Genomic DNA, 17,797 nt, shown 5'->3' on the forward strand with positions numbered 1-17,797 from the left:
CCTTTGTCAGTTGTTTTACCCCTTGAACTATCCTGAGCAATTCCTTTCTGCATGCTGACTGGCTGTAAAGTGGCTGTCATGCCACCTGCCAGAGCCCAAGTTGTGCCATGTTGGGCAAAACCCTAAATCAAATGTAGGTATGCTACAAAGCTCTGCTCCCCTCTCATGTCTCCAGCACCTGCTGCTCTCAAGAGGCACTACTAGTGATGGACACAGACCTCACTGCACTAGACCCTGTAAAAACACAGAATAACAAGACCTCACCCCCAAAGAGATTGCAACTGAAACTGAAGACAGAAAAGATCAGCTGAATCCACAGAGGCAGGGAAGGCTGGTTTTGTTCTCTCGGCACTTTCACAGCAAGAAGCAGGCAGGGCTGGCTAACTGCATCTGAACGGCAGTGACAAACAGCTGTAATTCTGCACTCTTGATTTAAAAAGTTAGGCTGTACTATTTCCTGGGCAGACCTTTGTTGCAGTGCTGAAAAGCACTGTAATTCTCCCACCTGTTGTTTTTCCTCATTGCTCACTCAAGCTCTCCTATACACACATCCTGCTTGCACACGGAAGCTGGTGGGAACATGGCTGGTGATTTAATTTTCCTTGCGGCTGTCTCTCTTCTTTCCGCCCTCCAGCAATGTAAGATGTGTGGGGTTGCGTGGCTGGGGCTGGGGGAGGCTTCTACCAGTTCTGAAGCACTGGGAATTATTTAATGGTAAATTGGCTGCTCTGTGACTTTAATTCCCAAGAACTCCAAAGATTTTCTCACCAGAGCATTGTTTACTCTCTCTGCAGTCTGAGACAGAGCTGGCTCACTGTGATAGATTACTTTTCCCTGTGGGAGAAACTGATTTGTTTTCAGTTCTGGTTTGTTTGCTGACTTTTTGGAATCATGCTGTTGTGAGAGCATGTAGCTAGACATGAAGTAACCCCAAAGCCACACGTGTCTTGGTTTCAGTTCTTATTTAGGCACCTATACAACTGAAAACTCTAAAGTGAGAGTAAATTTATGAAATCAGATGCCTCAGTGCTGGATTGAAAGCGCTGTAAAAGCTGTTTGCTGAAATAGAGATATATACTAAGTAACTGAAATGAAAGAAAGCAGTAAACCTTTACACCAGGCAGCAATAATAGGAGATATTCCATATTATGTCCTCATCATTACATTTCTTTAAGATCTAAACAGATTTATTTTATGCCCTGCTGATATGCCTCTGAGAATCAAGGACTAGGGGAAGAAGTGGTCAAGTTTGAGACGCTCTTTTGCCGTGTATCAGTCTAAAACTGCAGTAGTCTTTTTAATGCTTGTCATTATTGTCTTTGAAATATGTTGATTCATACAGTTGTGTTTACACTGGGAAACAAGGTACATTTTGAAGACATTTGTGCTATACTAGTATGAGATTAAGAAATAACATTTGTACCTGGCAGAAAATAATCTTGAGAATGGGACCTTTCCAGATTAAAAAAAGTGCAACACAACAGAAGGCAAATAAAAAGCCCTAAAGCTTACATTCACTTTTTCTGTTATCAGATCAGCTACAACCTTCCCTGTGATCTTCACAGAACATTTCTGTCTGGTGGCAATATTTATCATCAACTTCTGTGAAAGTTCAACTTGCCTGCCTTGATTTTTAATGTAAAAGTTTGGAGGATCAAAACCAAACATTATCCAGACAAGGGCTGCAGTTTGAAAATTCAAGGAATTGTAAGATACTGAAACTGTGAAGGGAGGAGGAAAACACCTATGTTCTTCCTTGTGGTGGTTAATCCATAGTAGTTTGTCTTAGTTAAAAGGACATAAAAGACAAGATAAACTGGTTTGAATTTATGCTGACAGTCTGACGTCAAGCCCAAAGAGAAACCTGTGTATGAATCTGATGTGCTGATCTGATTTAATTCATCACAGCTTGGCTTACTGTCAGCATGCTTTCTAGCATGGGCAAACCAACACAACTTAATTTATCAGAGTTCAAATGAACATTGTGAAACTGGCACCATAATCATATGTTATAACCAGTTCATACAAGGGGGTTAACTCAACTTGTGAACACTTGCTGTGAGCAAAATACACCGCACATGCACACCCCTGGGTGCTCTCTTTGCTCTTCTATTTTTTCTGCTGAACCTCTGGTCCTGAGTTAGGGAGGTGCTGATGGGCAGTATGACCTCCGTGAAACAGTGCTGCAAGTCAGGTTTCACTTAGCAGTAGTCAGAGGTATGAGGTTTAGTGTCTCAGAACCGTGAGTTAGTCAAGGAATCAGGTCAGTCAAAGATTAATCTCTGCAAGAAATTCTCTAGGGTAGAAAGAAAGAGCAGACACAATGCAAGAAGTGGTTTCCAGACATGAATCTAGTTTTAAGCAGCTAAGATTTGCTTGAGAGATTAGTGTTTTGTAGAGCGATGGGAAAACAAGGGAATCCAATGAAAGGACAGAATGAATCCTAGTTATTGATACAGGAGAGTGCAGGGAGGACAGGAGTCCCACTACTCCTCTATTTGAAGTATCTCTCTGAACTAGCACCTTTTTAAATCCCTTTTAATAATTCCAGGACCTAGCAAGACATTATTAAAAAGACATTTGATTTTTTTTAAAGGCTGTTAGGCCAGGCTGTGCAGATTAACATGCACCATCATGTACTGTGACACAGGTAGCAGCTTCTCTACAGGCTTTTTAACACATATAAAACGTTTGAGAGCAATGGTCCATGGAAGCCTGCTTTGTCCCATATTTTCAGACTAAAGATATTAACTCAGTAACCATAAATGCTACCTGAAAATGAAAGCAAAAAAAGGCAAACAAAGGCAAGTCAAGCATACTTTGTAACTACCTCAATCATGTAATTTAGCCTGCTAGAATTTAACAACTTGGTACATGAGGAAGAAAAGGCTATGAAAGTCTTTGCTTACTCCTACTGCAATGCTTTCTGGAGTCCCCATGACAGGCCTTCTGGTGGGTGGGACAGAAGAGCTCTCCCATTGCTTTATTCTGTACTTTAGCCCTTGCTAAACCATAATCACAAAACTCAAGTTCAGAGTTAGATCGCTACTTTCCATTCACCAGAAAGGAATTAGAAGGCGAGTCCTATGCAGTTAACAAAAATACAGTAATTATTCCTCTCCTGAGCTCATTTTGAGCCCCTGGTTGGCACGTGTCTTGTTCGGCACACCAGGCTCACCTTTTCTTTGAAGGTGACAGACATGACTTCAGTTCTCCCATGCCAGAGCTCGGTTTTCAATGGCATATAAAAGCCCACTTGCCCCAGCTTCAAAGTTCCCATCAATCACAGTGGAAGCCACTAAAGAAGCAGGCTTTATGATGGTCAGCTGTGCTATGGTAATAGCACAACCTGTTTCTGCCTATGGTCAGCCAGTCTCCCATGCCTACGTCTATGTCCCTCAAACCAAAGCCTTGCTCGCCAAGCAATACAAGGGCAAATCATGTACAGCTGAGACCAGGGTTAAACCATGGCTTTGACAATTTGCTTTGGTTAATTGTACTGAACAAAACCAATTTGGCTCCTACAGTGCCTTAATCTTCTTATTCAACTGATTTGGATGCAGTGACCTGCGTTGGCTTGCCTTAGTTCCTGAGTAGAAAAAAGACTGGTCCCAGGCTGGTTCTAAGCATTGAGTGGTTCAGTGTGGCCAGAAAACAAGGAACTCATTGCTGGCTAAAACCATAATTGCACAAAACACTGCGGCTCACCTACCACTTTGACTGATAAGCCAGGGAGGATTGTGCCCTCAGCAAGTTTGCTGATGACACCAAGCTGTGTGGTTCGGTTGATACCCTGGAGGGAAGGAATGCCATCCAGAGGGACCTTGACACACTTGTGAGGTGGGCTGATGCCGACCTTATGAAGTTTAACCATGACAAGTGCAAGGTCCTACACCTGGGTCAGAGCAATCCCAGGTACAGCTACAGGTTGCGCAGAGAAGAGATTCAGAACAACCCTGCAGAGAAGGACTTGGCGGTGTTGGTCGATGAGAAAATGAACATGAGCCGGCTTCAGTGTGCGCTTGCAGCCCAGGAAGTCAACCGTATCCTGGGCTGCATCAAAAGCAGCGTGACCAGCAGGTTGAAGGAGGTGATCCTGCCCCTCTACTCTGCTCTTGTGAGACCTCACCTGGAGTATTGTGTGCAGTTCTGGTGTCCTCAACATAAAAAGGACATGGAACTGTTGGAACAAGTCCAGAGGAGGGCCACGAGGATGATCAGGGGACTGGAGCACCTCCCGTATGAAGACAGGCTGAGAAAGTTGGGGCTGTTCAGCCTGGAGAAGAGAAGGCTGTGTGGAGACCTCCTAGCAGCCTTCCAGTATCTGAAGGGGGCCTATAGGGATGCTGGAGAGGGACTCTTCATTAGGGACTGTAGTGATAGGACAAGGGGTAACGGGTTAAAACTTAAACAGGGGAAGTTTAGATTGGATATAAGGAAGAAGTTCTTTACTGTGAGGGTGGTGAGGCACTGGAATGGGTTGCCCAGGGAAGCTGTGAATTCTCCATCCCTGGCAGTGTTGAAGGCCAGGTTGGACAGAGCCTTGGGTGACATGGTTTAGTGTGAGGGTGTCCCTGCCCATGGAAGGAGGGTTGGAACTAGATGATCTCAAGGTCCTTTCCAACCCTAACTATTCTGTGATTCTATGATTTGCCAGGACATAGTAGCATTTGTCATGAAAAATAAATTATTTTGAGGGTGACAGAAGTTAAAAAGCAACTTTTCAGTTAAGTTTTCCTGGAAAATATTTCTCAGAGGTAATTCTTGTGAATCCATGGGTTTCAGTCTCCCTGAAGCATGTTTCCTAAACCTTCCCTGCTACCATTTTTCCTTTCTGAAGGGCTAGAAGGTGTCAAATAACAGATGAATCACCAGGCATAACACGAGATGCGAGGGTGGAAGCAGAGGAGGTCTTGCTCGATGCTAATACAGTGAAAGGTCCTGTAAACCTGCCTCACAGAGAGATCCTGAGATGCTCTGTTTAGTCTCTAGAGAGCAAGGGTAAGAGGTCACTTGAGCACAGCCCGTAATTACTTACATGGGGAGAAGACAGGAGGGAAAATGCTTTTTTGGGAAAAGGCTTTGCCACAAGGCTAAGACGTAAGAAGTGCACAGGGCAGCACCACTAAGCTCTCCAGCTGTATTTTAATGCCACTGCTCCCAGAAGGGAGGACAGAAGGTGTGCTCCAGGCTTCCCCTTTAGACAAGTCTTTTTAGTGAACTCAGGTGGGTGCCTGGTTTCTGGATCCAGGAAAAGTTTACATACAAGACAGACAGCAAGAGGTGTCTCATAGAGGGTGGCTATGACATGGCTGGAAAAATAACTCCAGGTACCCAGAGAATTTTAAAATCAGACAGGGTGATGCCTAATAGCTCTGCTGCATACTGAAAATTGCTGCCTATTGCCTTTTGTCCTTGCAAGCCTTTGTTCAACTTTGAAGGGGAGACTTTTGCAATAAGGACATCAGTAAAATGAGGTACACATGTATACATCAGAAGTGATCTTAGAAATACAGATCAGAAGAGCAGAGATAGTGTTTGATTGGTTTGTTTTTTTTTTGTAACTGATACTTAGTCACTGTACAGTAAGAACCTGTCTTCTTCATTGCACTGCATGAGCTCTAAAAATGGTTTTTACAAGACAGGTAAATACTTTCAGGTCCAATGAGTGGAGGTGGAAACAGCATAGGTCTGCAACAGATAGCTCTGAGAGCCCTCCAGCAGATGAGGTGGAGAGCAGGGAACAGGATACAGTCTCCCCAGCTGCAGCTCTCTGCTCTTTCCAACATGCTGTATTTTGAGAGTTCGAGACAATAGATGGAAATGCATGTGCTATAAGATACGGGTAAATAACCTTAAAAAAGCAGCTGATTTTTGTTTCCAAAGATGTAACACTGCCCCTTAGTTCAAAGCATCACAGCTCTTAGTGTCACTAAATCAAAATGACTGTATGTTCGTCAAGCAAGCACCTCTTTGTCAGTGCAATTTGGTTACTGAGGTACTGCTAAGGCAGCTCAGTGCCACTGCAGTGTGACTGGACTGCTCCTAGGCTGTGTAGCTCTAGGATTCAGGTGAGGCAGAAGGATATTGAAGTCACTGCAAGTGCAGCAAATACAAAAAGAGAATGAATGTATTCCTGAAAGAGCAATTTCCCCCCTTCCTTGTGAGTGTCATTCTTAAGATGTAGACTTCTGTAGGAAAAAAACAGTTTCTCTTCTATTGGTCTCTGTCAAATGGAATGGAAAGAGCTGAAGAACAATGATCTCTTTTAAAAATTACTGAGGTGTTAGGGGCGCGTCTGAATCAAAGAACTGTGTAATTCATGAGCCCTTATTCTTGCTTGCAGGTCATTTTGCTTGGCTGGTAGGGAAATCAAGAATGAAGCACAAGGTCATCCCCCCGGCTGTCACTGGAGCTCCAGAATTTGACAGAACATTTCGTGCACAGTAAGTCCCAAGATCATTAATTTGGTGGCAATAAATAACAATTCAGTCCAGAAGAGAAGCAAAAACATTGTCTTGAAATGTTTCCTTTTCTTTGCATCCTTTGCTCAAAAAGGAAATACAGAAAAATTATGAGCAGGTTGCTTTTCAAACCATTCAGGGGTAAGTTTAACTCATTTAAAACAGTCACTGCTCAAATTCTGATCAAACTAGGCAGTTAGATTACCCAAACCTGAGCAGGGGCTGAGAGCTAATGGGTTGTAACTTAAGGAATGCAAATGTTCTGGATTTAGCAAGCTGTGCTGTCAGTTCTTGGATTGTGGCTGACATCAAACTCTGGAAGACAAGAGCACAGAAAACCTCTGTCTTCACAGTAAGTAACAGTGGAACAGCCCGTCTAAGAAGACTGTTTTCCTAAAGGGCTTCAGTCTGTGATTAGCTAATGACCCTATGCAAAAGTATTTATATTTATTTCAAACAATTCTATCTGCTGTAGCTGTAGTGGTTAACAATAACGAGGCATAGCCATCAGACAACACGTTAGACAACAGAACATGTTAGATATAGAAGGTTGCCTAATGAATTGAAAAGAAATTAATTCAGAACAACCAAGAAGGCATTGGTGGGAAAACTGACAATGCCCACAAACAAAGTTGTTATGGTCCTGGCCGTAAGAAGATCTATCATGAGCTGTCTGTGCCTGATAGCACTTCATAAGGCAGCTGGCCTCAGCAGAGCAATCCAAGCTGCCTACGCACAGCTCTCTGCTTCCTCTTGCAGGCCCGGGAATGCTGACCCATAAACTTGCATACTGAGTATGGAGAGAAGTGATTAACATCACATTCATGCGCTGGAATTCGTGCCTGCCTCTGCTGCAAAGGCACTTGGTTCAGGATCATTTGTCCCATTGATTTCAATGTAGCTGGGATCCAGACCCTAGACCCTTGTCCAAGTTTTAGTACCGGGAAAATATTTTAAACAATCTGTATTTGAGATTAAAAAGAAGAAAATTTTTAAGAGTGCCTAATTCTGGCTTGATTATGCTCCCACTGGATTCAATAGCATTCACTTCAGTGGCAGTAAAATAAGGCCAAAGCTGATTCTCTTTGAAAATCCCACCCATAGTTCTTTTCCATTCCAGACTAATGATGTTCTTTCAAATTTATTCTGCAGACAAAACTGTGTGGAGTTTTACCCAATATTCCTGACTGCCCTCTGGACTGCAGGGTGGTTTTTTAATCAAGGTGAACAGTTCTCATTTTTATCTTGGTCTGAGAAGTTTTACATAACTTTTTAAAACACTTTAATTTTATAAGGAGGCACATTGCTGTAGACATCTTTTCCCCTCCTTTTAATTGCATTGTCTTAGCACAGCCTTCATAGAATAGTGCTCTATGACACTGAAATCCCCACTTAGCCATGGCATTTCACATAGTCCCACCAGCTTTTACTTCTCTGTGCAAACCAAGCAGCCAGTATGTGGCACATCCGTCATACAGTCAGTGGATTTTCAGGGTGAATCATTCAGAAAAGCAGCTCCCAGATGCTTCCCTGAGCAACTATTTGCACATTATGGGACAGTCCTACCAGGACATCAAGCATAGCTATCGTCCCTTGGGAGAAGGCAGCCTGAAAAGACTTGGGTCAGAGCACTCATCCCTGTGGCTGGACCCCGGTTGGTGGAGACAGAGCTCAAGCCAGGAAAGCTTTGGGTTTTTACATCCCAGATGAGTGACACCACCACTGGGCTATGACTCATTTGTTTGTATGCAGCAGGGACTCCTGAAAACCTATTGTGTTTTCCCAGGCACCTGTCAGGGGGGCATTTTTTTACCATATGTTCTGAGCTCAGACACCACCGAGCTTTCATACCTCTCACTCTGTTGGTCTTTTGGAGGTCGGTCCATGCTATCTCCTAACAGTCATGGGATGGACTCTGATAGAACCAAAACTTTTGACAGAGCCTCTTTTGAACTCTGCTCTCTTAAACCTTCCCCAGCTGATGTTTTTAGAAGCATGAAGCCTGAGGGCTGGAGAAAGGATAACTAGCTCATGCCTGCTTCATCCTTTCTCAAGCTTTCTTCTAAATGTCATTTTGTTTTGAGGCTTTCTTATATCTACAGTCCCATCTCTTTTGCAAATCCAATGTAAACTCAAAGTAGTACCACTTAAGTCAACAAATTGCATGTGAAGTAATGACACTTGAATCAAAGAAGATCACAGTTGCTAGCCAGCAACACAGACGATGCTGTCACATGTAAAAAAAATGATTGCTTTAACCTCCCCTCTAAATCATTTTTTCAGCTGAGTATCTCCTATAGGCATGTTTATATGAGTTAATCCAGAGCACAGTAAAAGCTGTCCTCTGTAATACTTGCTCACAGCGTTTGAAAGAACACAGAATTAACTAGCACTGCTTAGTCCTGGATAATACGACTGACCTACACACCCTGCTCCATCTATCAAATGGAGGTGACTTTATACTCTTCCCTCAGGGAGGCCAGAAAGCTAACTTCACTACAGCCTTCTCTCATGTTCTTGGATAAAAGCTGCTATATAAATGCAAAGCAGGTTATTAACAACATAAATAAGATTCTCTTTCCAAAACAAACACTCCCCTTTAGCATGAACTGCCATAACAATAACAAATGACAGTGCTGGGTCAAGCCACAGTGCTCCAGCCCACTATTCTGTCTCTGGGATAACTGACAAACTGGGGGGGTGGGAGCTACAGATTCCTGTCAGGTCTTTAGAGCTGCTTTTCTGGGAATGCTTTGAGATTTTTCTGGACAGTCCTATGACCACCTCTATCTGTAAACCCATATCAAGAGCCTCCTGCAATGAATGTTTAAGGATACATACATACTAATTCTTTCCCAAAAGAACCTCCCAGGGTAGGGGTAGCTATGAAAATCTCCAGAGCTATATAAATAGAAAACATCATTAAAGTGGTTAACCCTAATGGTTACTTTAGTGTTCACAATACTCATTTTTAAGTTTTCTAACTTTTTTTTTCCCTACTATCTTTTCTTCATTAGAATTAGCTTCCTTTCTGGGTGTGCTGTACATGTTTGCCAGCTACAAGTACTTCTGTGGTTACATACTGTGTGTGAAAGGAAGGTAAGGAGTTACCAACTGAATGCAGGTTAAAAGCTCCAGGCTGTGGTCTGAAGCTGGGCTGAGAGCCAAGGGCTGGCAATGGGAAGTGACTATAACTGAATGCAACACGTGTAAAGTGTCAGTGAGAGGTCTGAAGCAGGAGGAGGGCTGGCTGTTACAACAGAAGCCCAGGTTAAGTTGTGCCTGTGCTACAGGTCACAAGAGGGAAAAGGTCTGATGCTCACCTTGTGAGTGCCTGCTTTGTACTGAGAAGAACGACAGCCAGACTTGGAGAGGTCTGAAAACAGAAGAGCAGTTTTGCAGCTCAGGACTGCCGTAGAATGAACGGGAGACTGCTCAGGCAAGGCTTGCATTGTGCCTACCTGCTGAGATTTTCCTTTTTCTTCAGCTTGTCACATTAAGCTTTACTCTAGCCACACAAAATGCAAGCAAATCTGGCCTTGTAGGATGATGAACTTTTGTCAAGCAGATAAGAGAACACAGCTTCAGATAAACATGTTAATGAATTCATGTTTACAAGTGCACAGCATCTCATAAACATGAATTCTTCTTCAACAAACGTGCACACTGGTAAAACACCCCTCCACTAGAAACACTCAAACACACTGTATATTTCCTGTTTCACTGAAGCCACTGCACCATCTTCTGTGTCCTGACCTAAGCCTCCTCTTCCAGCATACGTATCAGTCATAAAAAGGAAATAACACAATACACGCTCATCGTAAAATTAAAAGAATTGTGATGTATATTACTAGAGGAAGATAGCAAACATCAGACTATTTTGTAGTGAATGATCCTGCAGCAACAAAAGACTGTAATACTGGGCTATTTTCTATAGCTTGTGTACCAGTGTTCCCATTCTCCTTCACTACAGTCTCCACTAGCCCTTTACCCTCTTTAGAAGACCTGTTGCTTAAGAGAAGGGAGAGACTATGTTTGCCAGAGCAAATAAATGGAGATAATTTTGTATCTCCCACTAAGAGCTGCTCTAATTCAAACAATGCAGTGTACACCAGCCACAAGACTGGCAACTATTAAAGAAGTCTGGGGAGCAAACCCGTGGAAATAAATGAACAAGTAGAGCATAACAGACTCTAATCAACAAACTAGCAAGTCCTTTGTTTAAGAAATCATAGAATCATCACAGAATCATAGAATGGTTTTGGTTTGGGTTGGGAAGGACCTTCAAGATCATTCAGTGTCAACCACCCTACCACAGGCAGGGACACCTTCCACTAGACCAGGTTGTTCCAAGCCCCTTCCAACCTGGCCTTGAACACTGCCAGGGATGGAGCAGCCACAGCTTCTCTGGGCAACCTGTGCCAGTGCCTCAACACCCTCACAGGGAAGAACTTCTTCCTAATATCTAATCTAAATCTCCCCTCTGTCAATTTAAAGCCATTCCCTCTTGTTGTATCTATACTTGCCTTTGTAAAAAGTCTCTCTCCAGCTTTTTTGTAGGCCTCTTTAGGTACCTTCCCCATGCTTTACTTCAGTACTCTTAGACCAATAGATTCAACCTCTCAAGGAAGCCTGAGAACAGTGGCTGGCTTCACTGTTAGAGCTCTGCATTCTGGTGAGACTCTGATATCTTTGCATTGAATAGAGGGTGCCAAGATTCAGCCTGGCAGCCCTAGGAAATGGCTTTGCTCACGAGGTGTGCCGCTGCAGGCCTGCCTGCTGCTAACCTCCAGTGGGTACTTCAGCTACAGGTCAGCACAAGTCAGGCAGGCAGAACCTGGCCCCAAACATACAAGAAGCCTTCAGCAGCACTACCAGCACAGAGGTAATTAGTCTTCACACCGATTCTCAGCTGAAATCACTGACTACAGCCGTGCTGATTATAAAGACAAACCAGCTCCACACGCTCAAAGAGCTGGTTTGCGATGCTTCCTTCAGCACTTGACTACATGAATTGCAGTTCAGATTTGCCAGGGCTGGATCTTCTAAGAACACAGCAGGAATATGCACTTCTACTTGGTTTCTGTGCTGGAGTGACTTTTGCAAAAGGATAGCTGTATCCTCTATCCTTCCGTCCAGCTGGCTCGAACAGACACTTAAAGGGCTCAGCTTCATACTCTCCTGAAACTGAGAAAATCTTGTACTTCACCATTTTTAAATCCACATATAGATGCAGCATGCCCAGAAAGACTACTTAGATCAAGTCTTTAGGCACCAGAGAGATTCTTAGGCTCCCTGAGCACCTAATCTCTTCGACCTCTGTGGATAAGGGGATAGGTAGCTATAAAACAAAGGCTGACGAGCTCCCCAGACCTCTCTCCAATGATGTGATGGGATTCTCCAAAGACACCTTTTGTTGCTTGCTCTGCTGGCAGAGGCCAACCCAGCAGCAAATCCTAAAATACACCTATCACACCAGAGTCTGCACCAAGGCAACGGAGAGCAGACCCGAGAGAGTTTGCATGGAGGGGAAGCTCCCTGCTCACATGTGCTCAAAAAGTGTTGCAGAGCTGAAGGGCTCTCCCAGCCTCTTCTGTGGGAGTTTTCCATTTTGTACAAATAAAATAGCCTGATCCTCTCCATCCCTGGCAAGTACCTGAATCACTGATTTTTTAGGATCAATGCTCTTCCCTTTCTGGTGCAAAAATCAGTCTCCAAGTCAAAGTGATAACCCAGAAGCAGACCTCCCAGCTCAGTGGAAAGTACCCAACTGACAGATGTGGATGTAAGAGATATAGACAGCTCCCCCTCTGTCCCTAAGGCTTCTCTCCCACATTCCTGCACCTAGAGTTGTGGTGAGGTGCTCAAGCTTGTTTGTGGCTTTACCTGCAGGCCTTCATGGTACTGGGATGAGGTAGCTTCATCCTGGAGCAAGTTCTTAACTTCTATGTGAATATTTAGAAACACTGGGGAGAGTTTTCCCAAAGAGAGGAGACTGGGAATCTCCTTCCTCCCTAGCAACAGCTGGATGTGGGAATGGTTCATTACCAAAACATCGCAGGATAGCATTGCAGCAGTGATCCTGTATGATTCTACACACCTCTTCTTAATTGGTGTGGACAAGCAGTTTCACTGTAAACATACCATGTACCACTCTAACAGTATCTTTCTGCTTTCCACTTCTAGGTTAACAGGGTTTTATTTCAGTTTGATAATTCTAACTTGCTTGGTAACCCTGGGTGCAGCAGGGATTGGTAACAGCTTTCTGGATGAATACATGGACTTCAGCATTATGAAGAAACTCCGTAAATGGTTCTGAAGATTTTTGTTTTAATAAATAAGTAACATGGATGCTTTCCCTGAACAGCAAAAAATGATAAGCTGCATGTGAATAAAGCTTCAAAGTTCTTTACTAACAGCCCATTGCAATGGAAAATGCATGTTTTTCTTGAGCTGTATGTGTTTTCTCCTTCCCCTACACTCTTGAAAAAGTCAGTAAGACAGAATATCATGTCACATCTGCAGTTGCAATTAAATGTCCTGTTTTCCCACACAGTATAGTAAACCCTCAACAAATTACATCAAACTAAAGCCATTAATTCCTAATTTAGTTACAACTGGCACTGCGAGCATCAGCCCATCTTTCTTACCCAATATCCTTCAGCTTTGCCAATGCTTCTGTAGTGTTCCTTTACTCCTCTTTACTTCTCCCAGCAGTGCCATCCATTCTGCACAACTGTAAAAACACACTGCGATGTGATACGTGGCTGCGAGGTTCCCAGTTTTCCAAGTACATCCAGTCCCACTGCAGGAGGCTGTTTAAACATGTCTGGAAACACCGCTTTCTTCAGGAAAACATTCAAAGCTGCACTTGACCCTAGTGAAGGCCTTTTGATTTTATATGCACGTTTACAGTTCAACACATGCTCAAACACTCTTCTGGTAGAAGTGGGGCCCTCCTGTAGGCAGATCCCAGTCCTGACACAAAGCCTCCTGAAGACAGGCTGTACCCGCAGTGCAGCACTTGTGAGAGGGAGAGCCAGCCCAGACAAAAAGGCAGCACAGATGCTTGCCTAACAATTGGGTCTACTGCATTGTCTCCCCCTGAGGCACAGATGGCTGGGGTGTGAGACAGACTAGACAAACATCCCAGCATGGCCACAGCTCTGGGAATCATCAAATGACAATGAAAAGCAAACTGGCTATGAAAACAGTTTGCTGCTAAAGGGGGGAAAGGCATGGCTTACCACCATGAGCTCAAAGTATGCTGATGGTCAATTTAAACTATGTGGAAGAACAGAGAAGCAAGGTCATGTCTGTTTTGGTACCTCCTGATAATCCCAACTATTTAGGCAATGTTGAATATAGTCACGCTAGCGCCAGCAGGCAGAGATTTTCTTCGTCATGCCACTGAAGTCATGATTTGGCCAAAATACTGCACACTTACAGTGGTGTTCAGTCAGGTCAATATAATGAACATCATTGAATCACAGAATCATGGTTTATGTTGCAAGGGACCTTAAAGCTCATTCAGTTCCAACCGCCCCTGCCATTCACTAGACGAGACTGCTCCAAGCCCCATCCAGCCTGGCCTTGAACACTGCCAGGGATAGGGTATCTGCAGCCTCTCTGGGCAACTAATTCCAGGGCCTCACCACCCTTACAGTGAAGAACTTCTTCCTAGTATCAAACCTAAATATGTTTATGGCCTTTCTTGAAGTATATTGTCGTTGATAACCTGACCAGAAAACAGTTCTGTTGGATCAGGTTCATAATAACCTTTCAAATGAAACAGGTTGTGATTAAAAGACACAACTTAGTGCCTGCGGGTGGCAAAGGCTGAAATGACATTTGAAACAACAGAATGAAACAAGTGCAAAGGTGCAAGACTTGGGTTCAATAATGTCAGCCAAGGGGAAAAAGACAGATCATGGTGGTGAACCATGAACAGGCTGGAGCTGATAGAGCTGCAGAAAAGGCAACTCTCCAGTACTTACCTCCACGGAGAAAGCACGACAGGGCCAGATTTAACCGCCACAGAAATCACCAGGAATACTTCCACTGCCTTTCTTTGTATGGGCTGAAAGACAGAAAATCCACCTGCTCACCTGCCAGTGGTGCTGTCAGATGGTCATTGGCAGAAGAAAGTGCTGTCACCACTATCAAAACCAAAACAGAAGCCCAAACTACCCAACAGGCATGAAATACCCACCAGAGGAGGCCCAGAGGTGGCTAGCTGTAATCAAATATGTCTTTCTCTCTGAAGTTATCCCATTCCAAGCTTACCTGCTGTAGTGTTCTGACATGTTTATAGACAGCTTGCCATGCCCCATCTACTAGTCTAGTCTGTGCTGTTCTGTTCTGTCCTATTCCATAGAAAGGAATAAACTGCTGTCACACAGGGACAATGTTACATGCCAAGAAATGCAGGTGTGAGGCTGCAAAGTATCATCCAGCAGCACAAATCTAGAGTGCTGGGAAGAAACATGAACCTAATGTTTTAGGAGCTGTACCAGCTAATGAGAGGGCAGAAGTCAGCCCAGAGCTGAGGATCCCACCTGTCTTCTGAGCCTTTTTCCCCACTAAGCCAGGACAGAATGCCTACAATGCGGAAGTCTTGAAGACTGACTCCTCTATAATTAAAGACAAAATACACCTGTAATAAATGGATGCTGTCAGATTCAGCACTGAGTTTAAATCTAGTGAGAGCCACACCATTTCCTGCCTGCAGATGGAGGAGTCAGTGTCAAGCTGCACACTCAGCATACACTGTGAGTTGATGCAAATGTTCATCTGTCAGTCACAGTCAGAAATGATGATGGTCCCTGCTGCAGCTTCAGAGCCAGTCAGTACTTAGGGGCCTCTTTGCTGAAAGCATCTTTTCTCAGCAAAGGCTCTGCCAGCAAATGCTGAGGAGGAGCTCTGGCAAACTGCTCTGATCTGTGCCAGCCTCCTTCTTTTGCCCCATTTTCCACATCTAGAATGAATGGTAAAGGACTGACACTAAGGAGAGAAGAGGAAGCTCACCTTAAAGGTGGTACATGGAACCAAGCCCCACTTACATCCTGAGGAGCAAGCTGTGCAAACAGAGATCCAGTGCCTGATTCCCCATGACTCCCTGGCAGGCTGGAGATACAGAGCAGTCAGTGTTGAGCCTTGAGGCCACGCAGCATGTTTATCTTAATTTATATAAATTCAACAGGTCTAATGCGCTTTCCAATGGGCTTCTAACAACACAGTTCTCACACTGTAGTAGTGGAAAGTAGGGAACTACTCTAAGCATGTGTCTTCACACGCCGTCAGTTCCCCCATCTCTTCTTTCCAGCTCTACATCCAACCCTGCACCTTTCTTCCCCCTCACTTCCCCTCCCCAGATCTCAGGGACAGGACTCCTGCCTCCCGGGCCCTCCGTGTTGTGAGCTGCTCCAGTACACCCGGCACAGGCTGTACCCTGCCTGTAACAACCTGACTCTGGGCAGGCAAGGGCAGCTCTGCAGGGTGCAGTCAGGCAGCTCTGGATCTGGCTTCCCTCCTCCCCCCAGAACATCACCCACCGTGGCGCAGGAGTGGGGCGAGATGACCCTATAAGCCAGCCTGGTAGATGAGTCAGATAACCATCTTTTATTTGGGTGTTCTTTTTTTTTGTTTTGTTTTGTTTTTCTTTAAAAGTGGTATGTTAACATCAGGTCTTTCTCTACATTTCCAGAGCTCTGTACAGGTCTTAAGAGGAAATAAGCAATGCTTAATGTACAAAGTAAAAACAGAAAACTAGAAAAATCTGAGTAAAATGGAGCAAGTTGCTGTCAGGGATACAGTACAAATTAGTAATTAGACGTCATCTGAAGTGCAATACCACTGCAGTAAGGATGAGTTAAGGAATGAAATAAAAATACTCTATTTTAAACAAACAGTATATATATATATTTTTATATGTATATATTTTACAGATAGTAGACCCAGAGATATCTGTAGAATTGTAAAAACATATTTACAAATAACTTTTATTTTTTTTTTAACATTACATATACATCAGCACCATAGTAAGAAAGAAAAAAAACCCCAAATCTAATAGTAGTAGTTGGTCCCGGAACAGAGTATTTGGAGGAAGCTTTACAAAGACAACAGAGACTCAGTCTTCACCACCATTTATTCACCAAAGCCCGTATCTCCCTGACACACACGGATTTGCACTTGGTGGTTGTGTGTTTCTAACCCCGCACTGCGCAGCTCTGCGCTGGCAGGCGACCCCTGATCACTGGCACCCAAGGAAGGGATGCTGTGCCAGCCTCAGTGCTGTCGGCTCACTGCCTCCTCATCCCGGCATACCTCTGCCACACAGGACAGGTTGCGCCACACCAGCCCATCTCTCCTTTCACCCACACACTCACACAGAGACACACGCACAATGCCCTCATCCCCTCAGGGTACCGTTTCTCTCCTTTGCCTGTCTCTTCCATCCACCAAGAGCCGCTTACCCATAAGATGGACTGAAAACTGTGGCTGGTGCTCTCCTTCACTGAATTAGGGGCTGCCCTGGCTCCTGCTGAAGCAGTGGACAGGAAGACCTCTATCGCCTTCAGCAGGAACTGGAATAGGTCCTCACTCTGTGCTTTAAAAAGGGGTTAGCTAAAAGAGATGTAACTAAAGCATTTAAAAAGTGCAGTTTGTCCTGTCTGCATTATAGCGTTTAAAAGACACTTCTCACCTAGGTAAGCCCTGCAAGGGGTTACTGCACAAAAGAGAACCGTAACAGGGTTCTGAGGTGGTTCCAGGCCCATTTTTCTCATACTCCCTTAATGTGATGCATGTCTGTGCTCCACAGGGAAAGGCAGGACTTGAAAACACAGGATGCCAAGCTCCTCAGCATCCCTGGATTTCAGCACTTCACATCGCCAGCCCCAAGTAGAGCAGCGCACAAGGAGGTAATTGGTAGCTGGGCAGTTGGTGTAAGCAGTGGCACCAGAGGCACTTCCACTGCAGAGCACATCTTAAGACTTGCAGAGGCCAACATTAGGGCAGAGGTTCTCAAATTTTTTTGACTATGGATCACATTAACATTTTATGCACCACTACATAACCTGGTAAACAGCTCACAGTTGAAAACACTTGCAAGGTGGTCAGTTTTGGAGGACAGCTTACCTCGGCCTTAGGCTGCAGCTTGGGAACTGCTGCTTTAGACATTCAGAATGGCTGACGCCTCAGTGTGCAAGACGTATCACAACTTCATTGTAGTGCTGCTCAGCACTTGTCCACACAGTGGAGACAGTGAATACATTGGTATTAACTAACAGCTTATTTGGGCAGACCCCATGTTTGTAATAACTACATCAATG

The 17,797-nt window shown here is 44.2% G+C and overlaps 1 protein-coding gene across 1 annotated transcript; it reads left to right on the forward strand.

The window, feature by feature from the left end:
• The first annotated feature begins 491 nt into the window (after positions 1 to 491).
• On the forward strand, positions 492 to 12,882 carry MGST2 (microsomal glutathione S-transferase 2). Its single transcript, XM_062637223.1, has 5 exons — positions 492 to 638; positions 6,347 to 6,446; positions 7,617 to 7,687; positions 9,482 to 9,563; positions 12,651 to 12,882. The coding sequence occupies exons 1-5, from the start codon at positions 581 to 583 to the stop codon at positions 12,781 to 12,783; spliced, it is 444 nt and encodes a 147-aa protein (XP_062493207.1). The 5' UTR covers positions 492 to 580; the 3' UTR covers positions 12,784 to 12,882.
• Positions 12,883 to 17,797: the final 4,915 nt, after the last annotated feature.

Source organism: Pezoporus occidentalis, unplaced genomic scaffold (assembly GCF_034315485.1).
Source record: "Pezoporus occidentalis ecotype Australia unplaced genomic scaffold, CSIRO_AGI_Poc_V1 ctg51, whole genome shotgun sequence".
NCBI lineage: Eukaryota > Metazoa > Chordata > Aves > Psittaciformes > Psittacidae > Pezoporus > Pezoporus occidentalis.

Bases quoted from the DNA above. Each gene is read 5' to 3' on its own strand.
- MGST2 (XM_062637223.1), top strand. From the start codon at position 581: ATGGCTGGTGATTTAATTTTCCTTGCGGCTGTCTCTCTTCTTTCCGCC. The intron at 639-6,346 runs GTAAGATGTGTG...TCTTGCTTGCAG, and splicing joins TCTTTCCGCCCTCCAGCAAT to GTCATTTTGCTTGGCTGGTA. The intron at 9,564-12,650 runs GTAAGGAGTTAC...TTCCACTTCTAG, and splicing joins ATACTGTGTGTGAAAGGAAG to GTTAACAGGGTTTTATTTCA.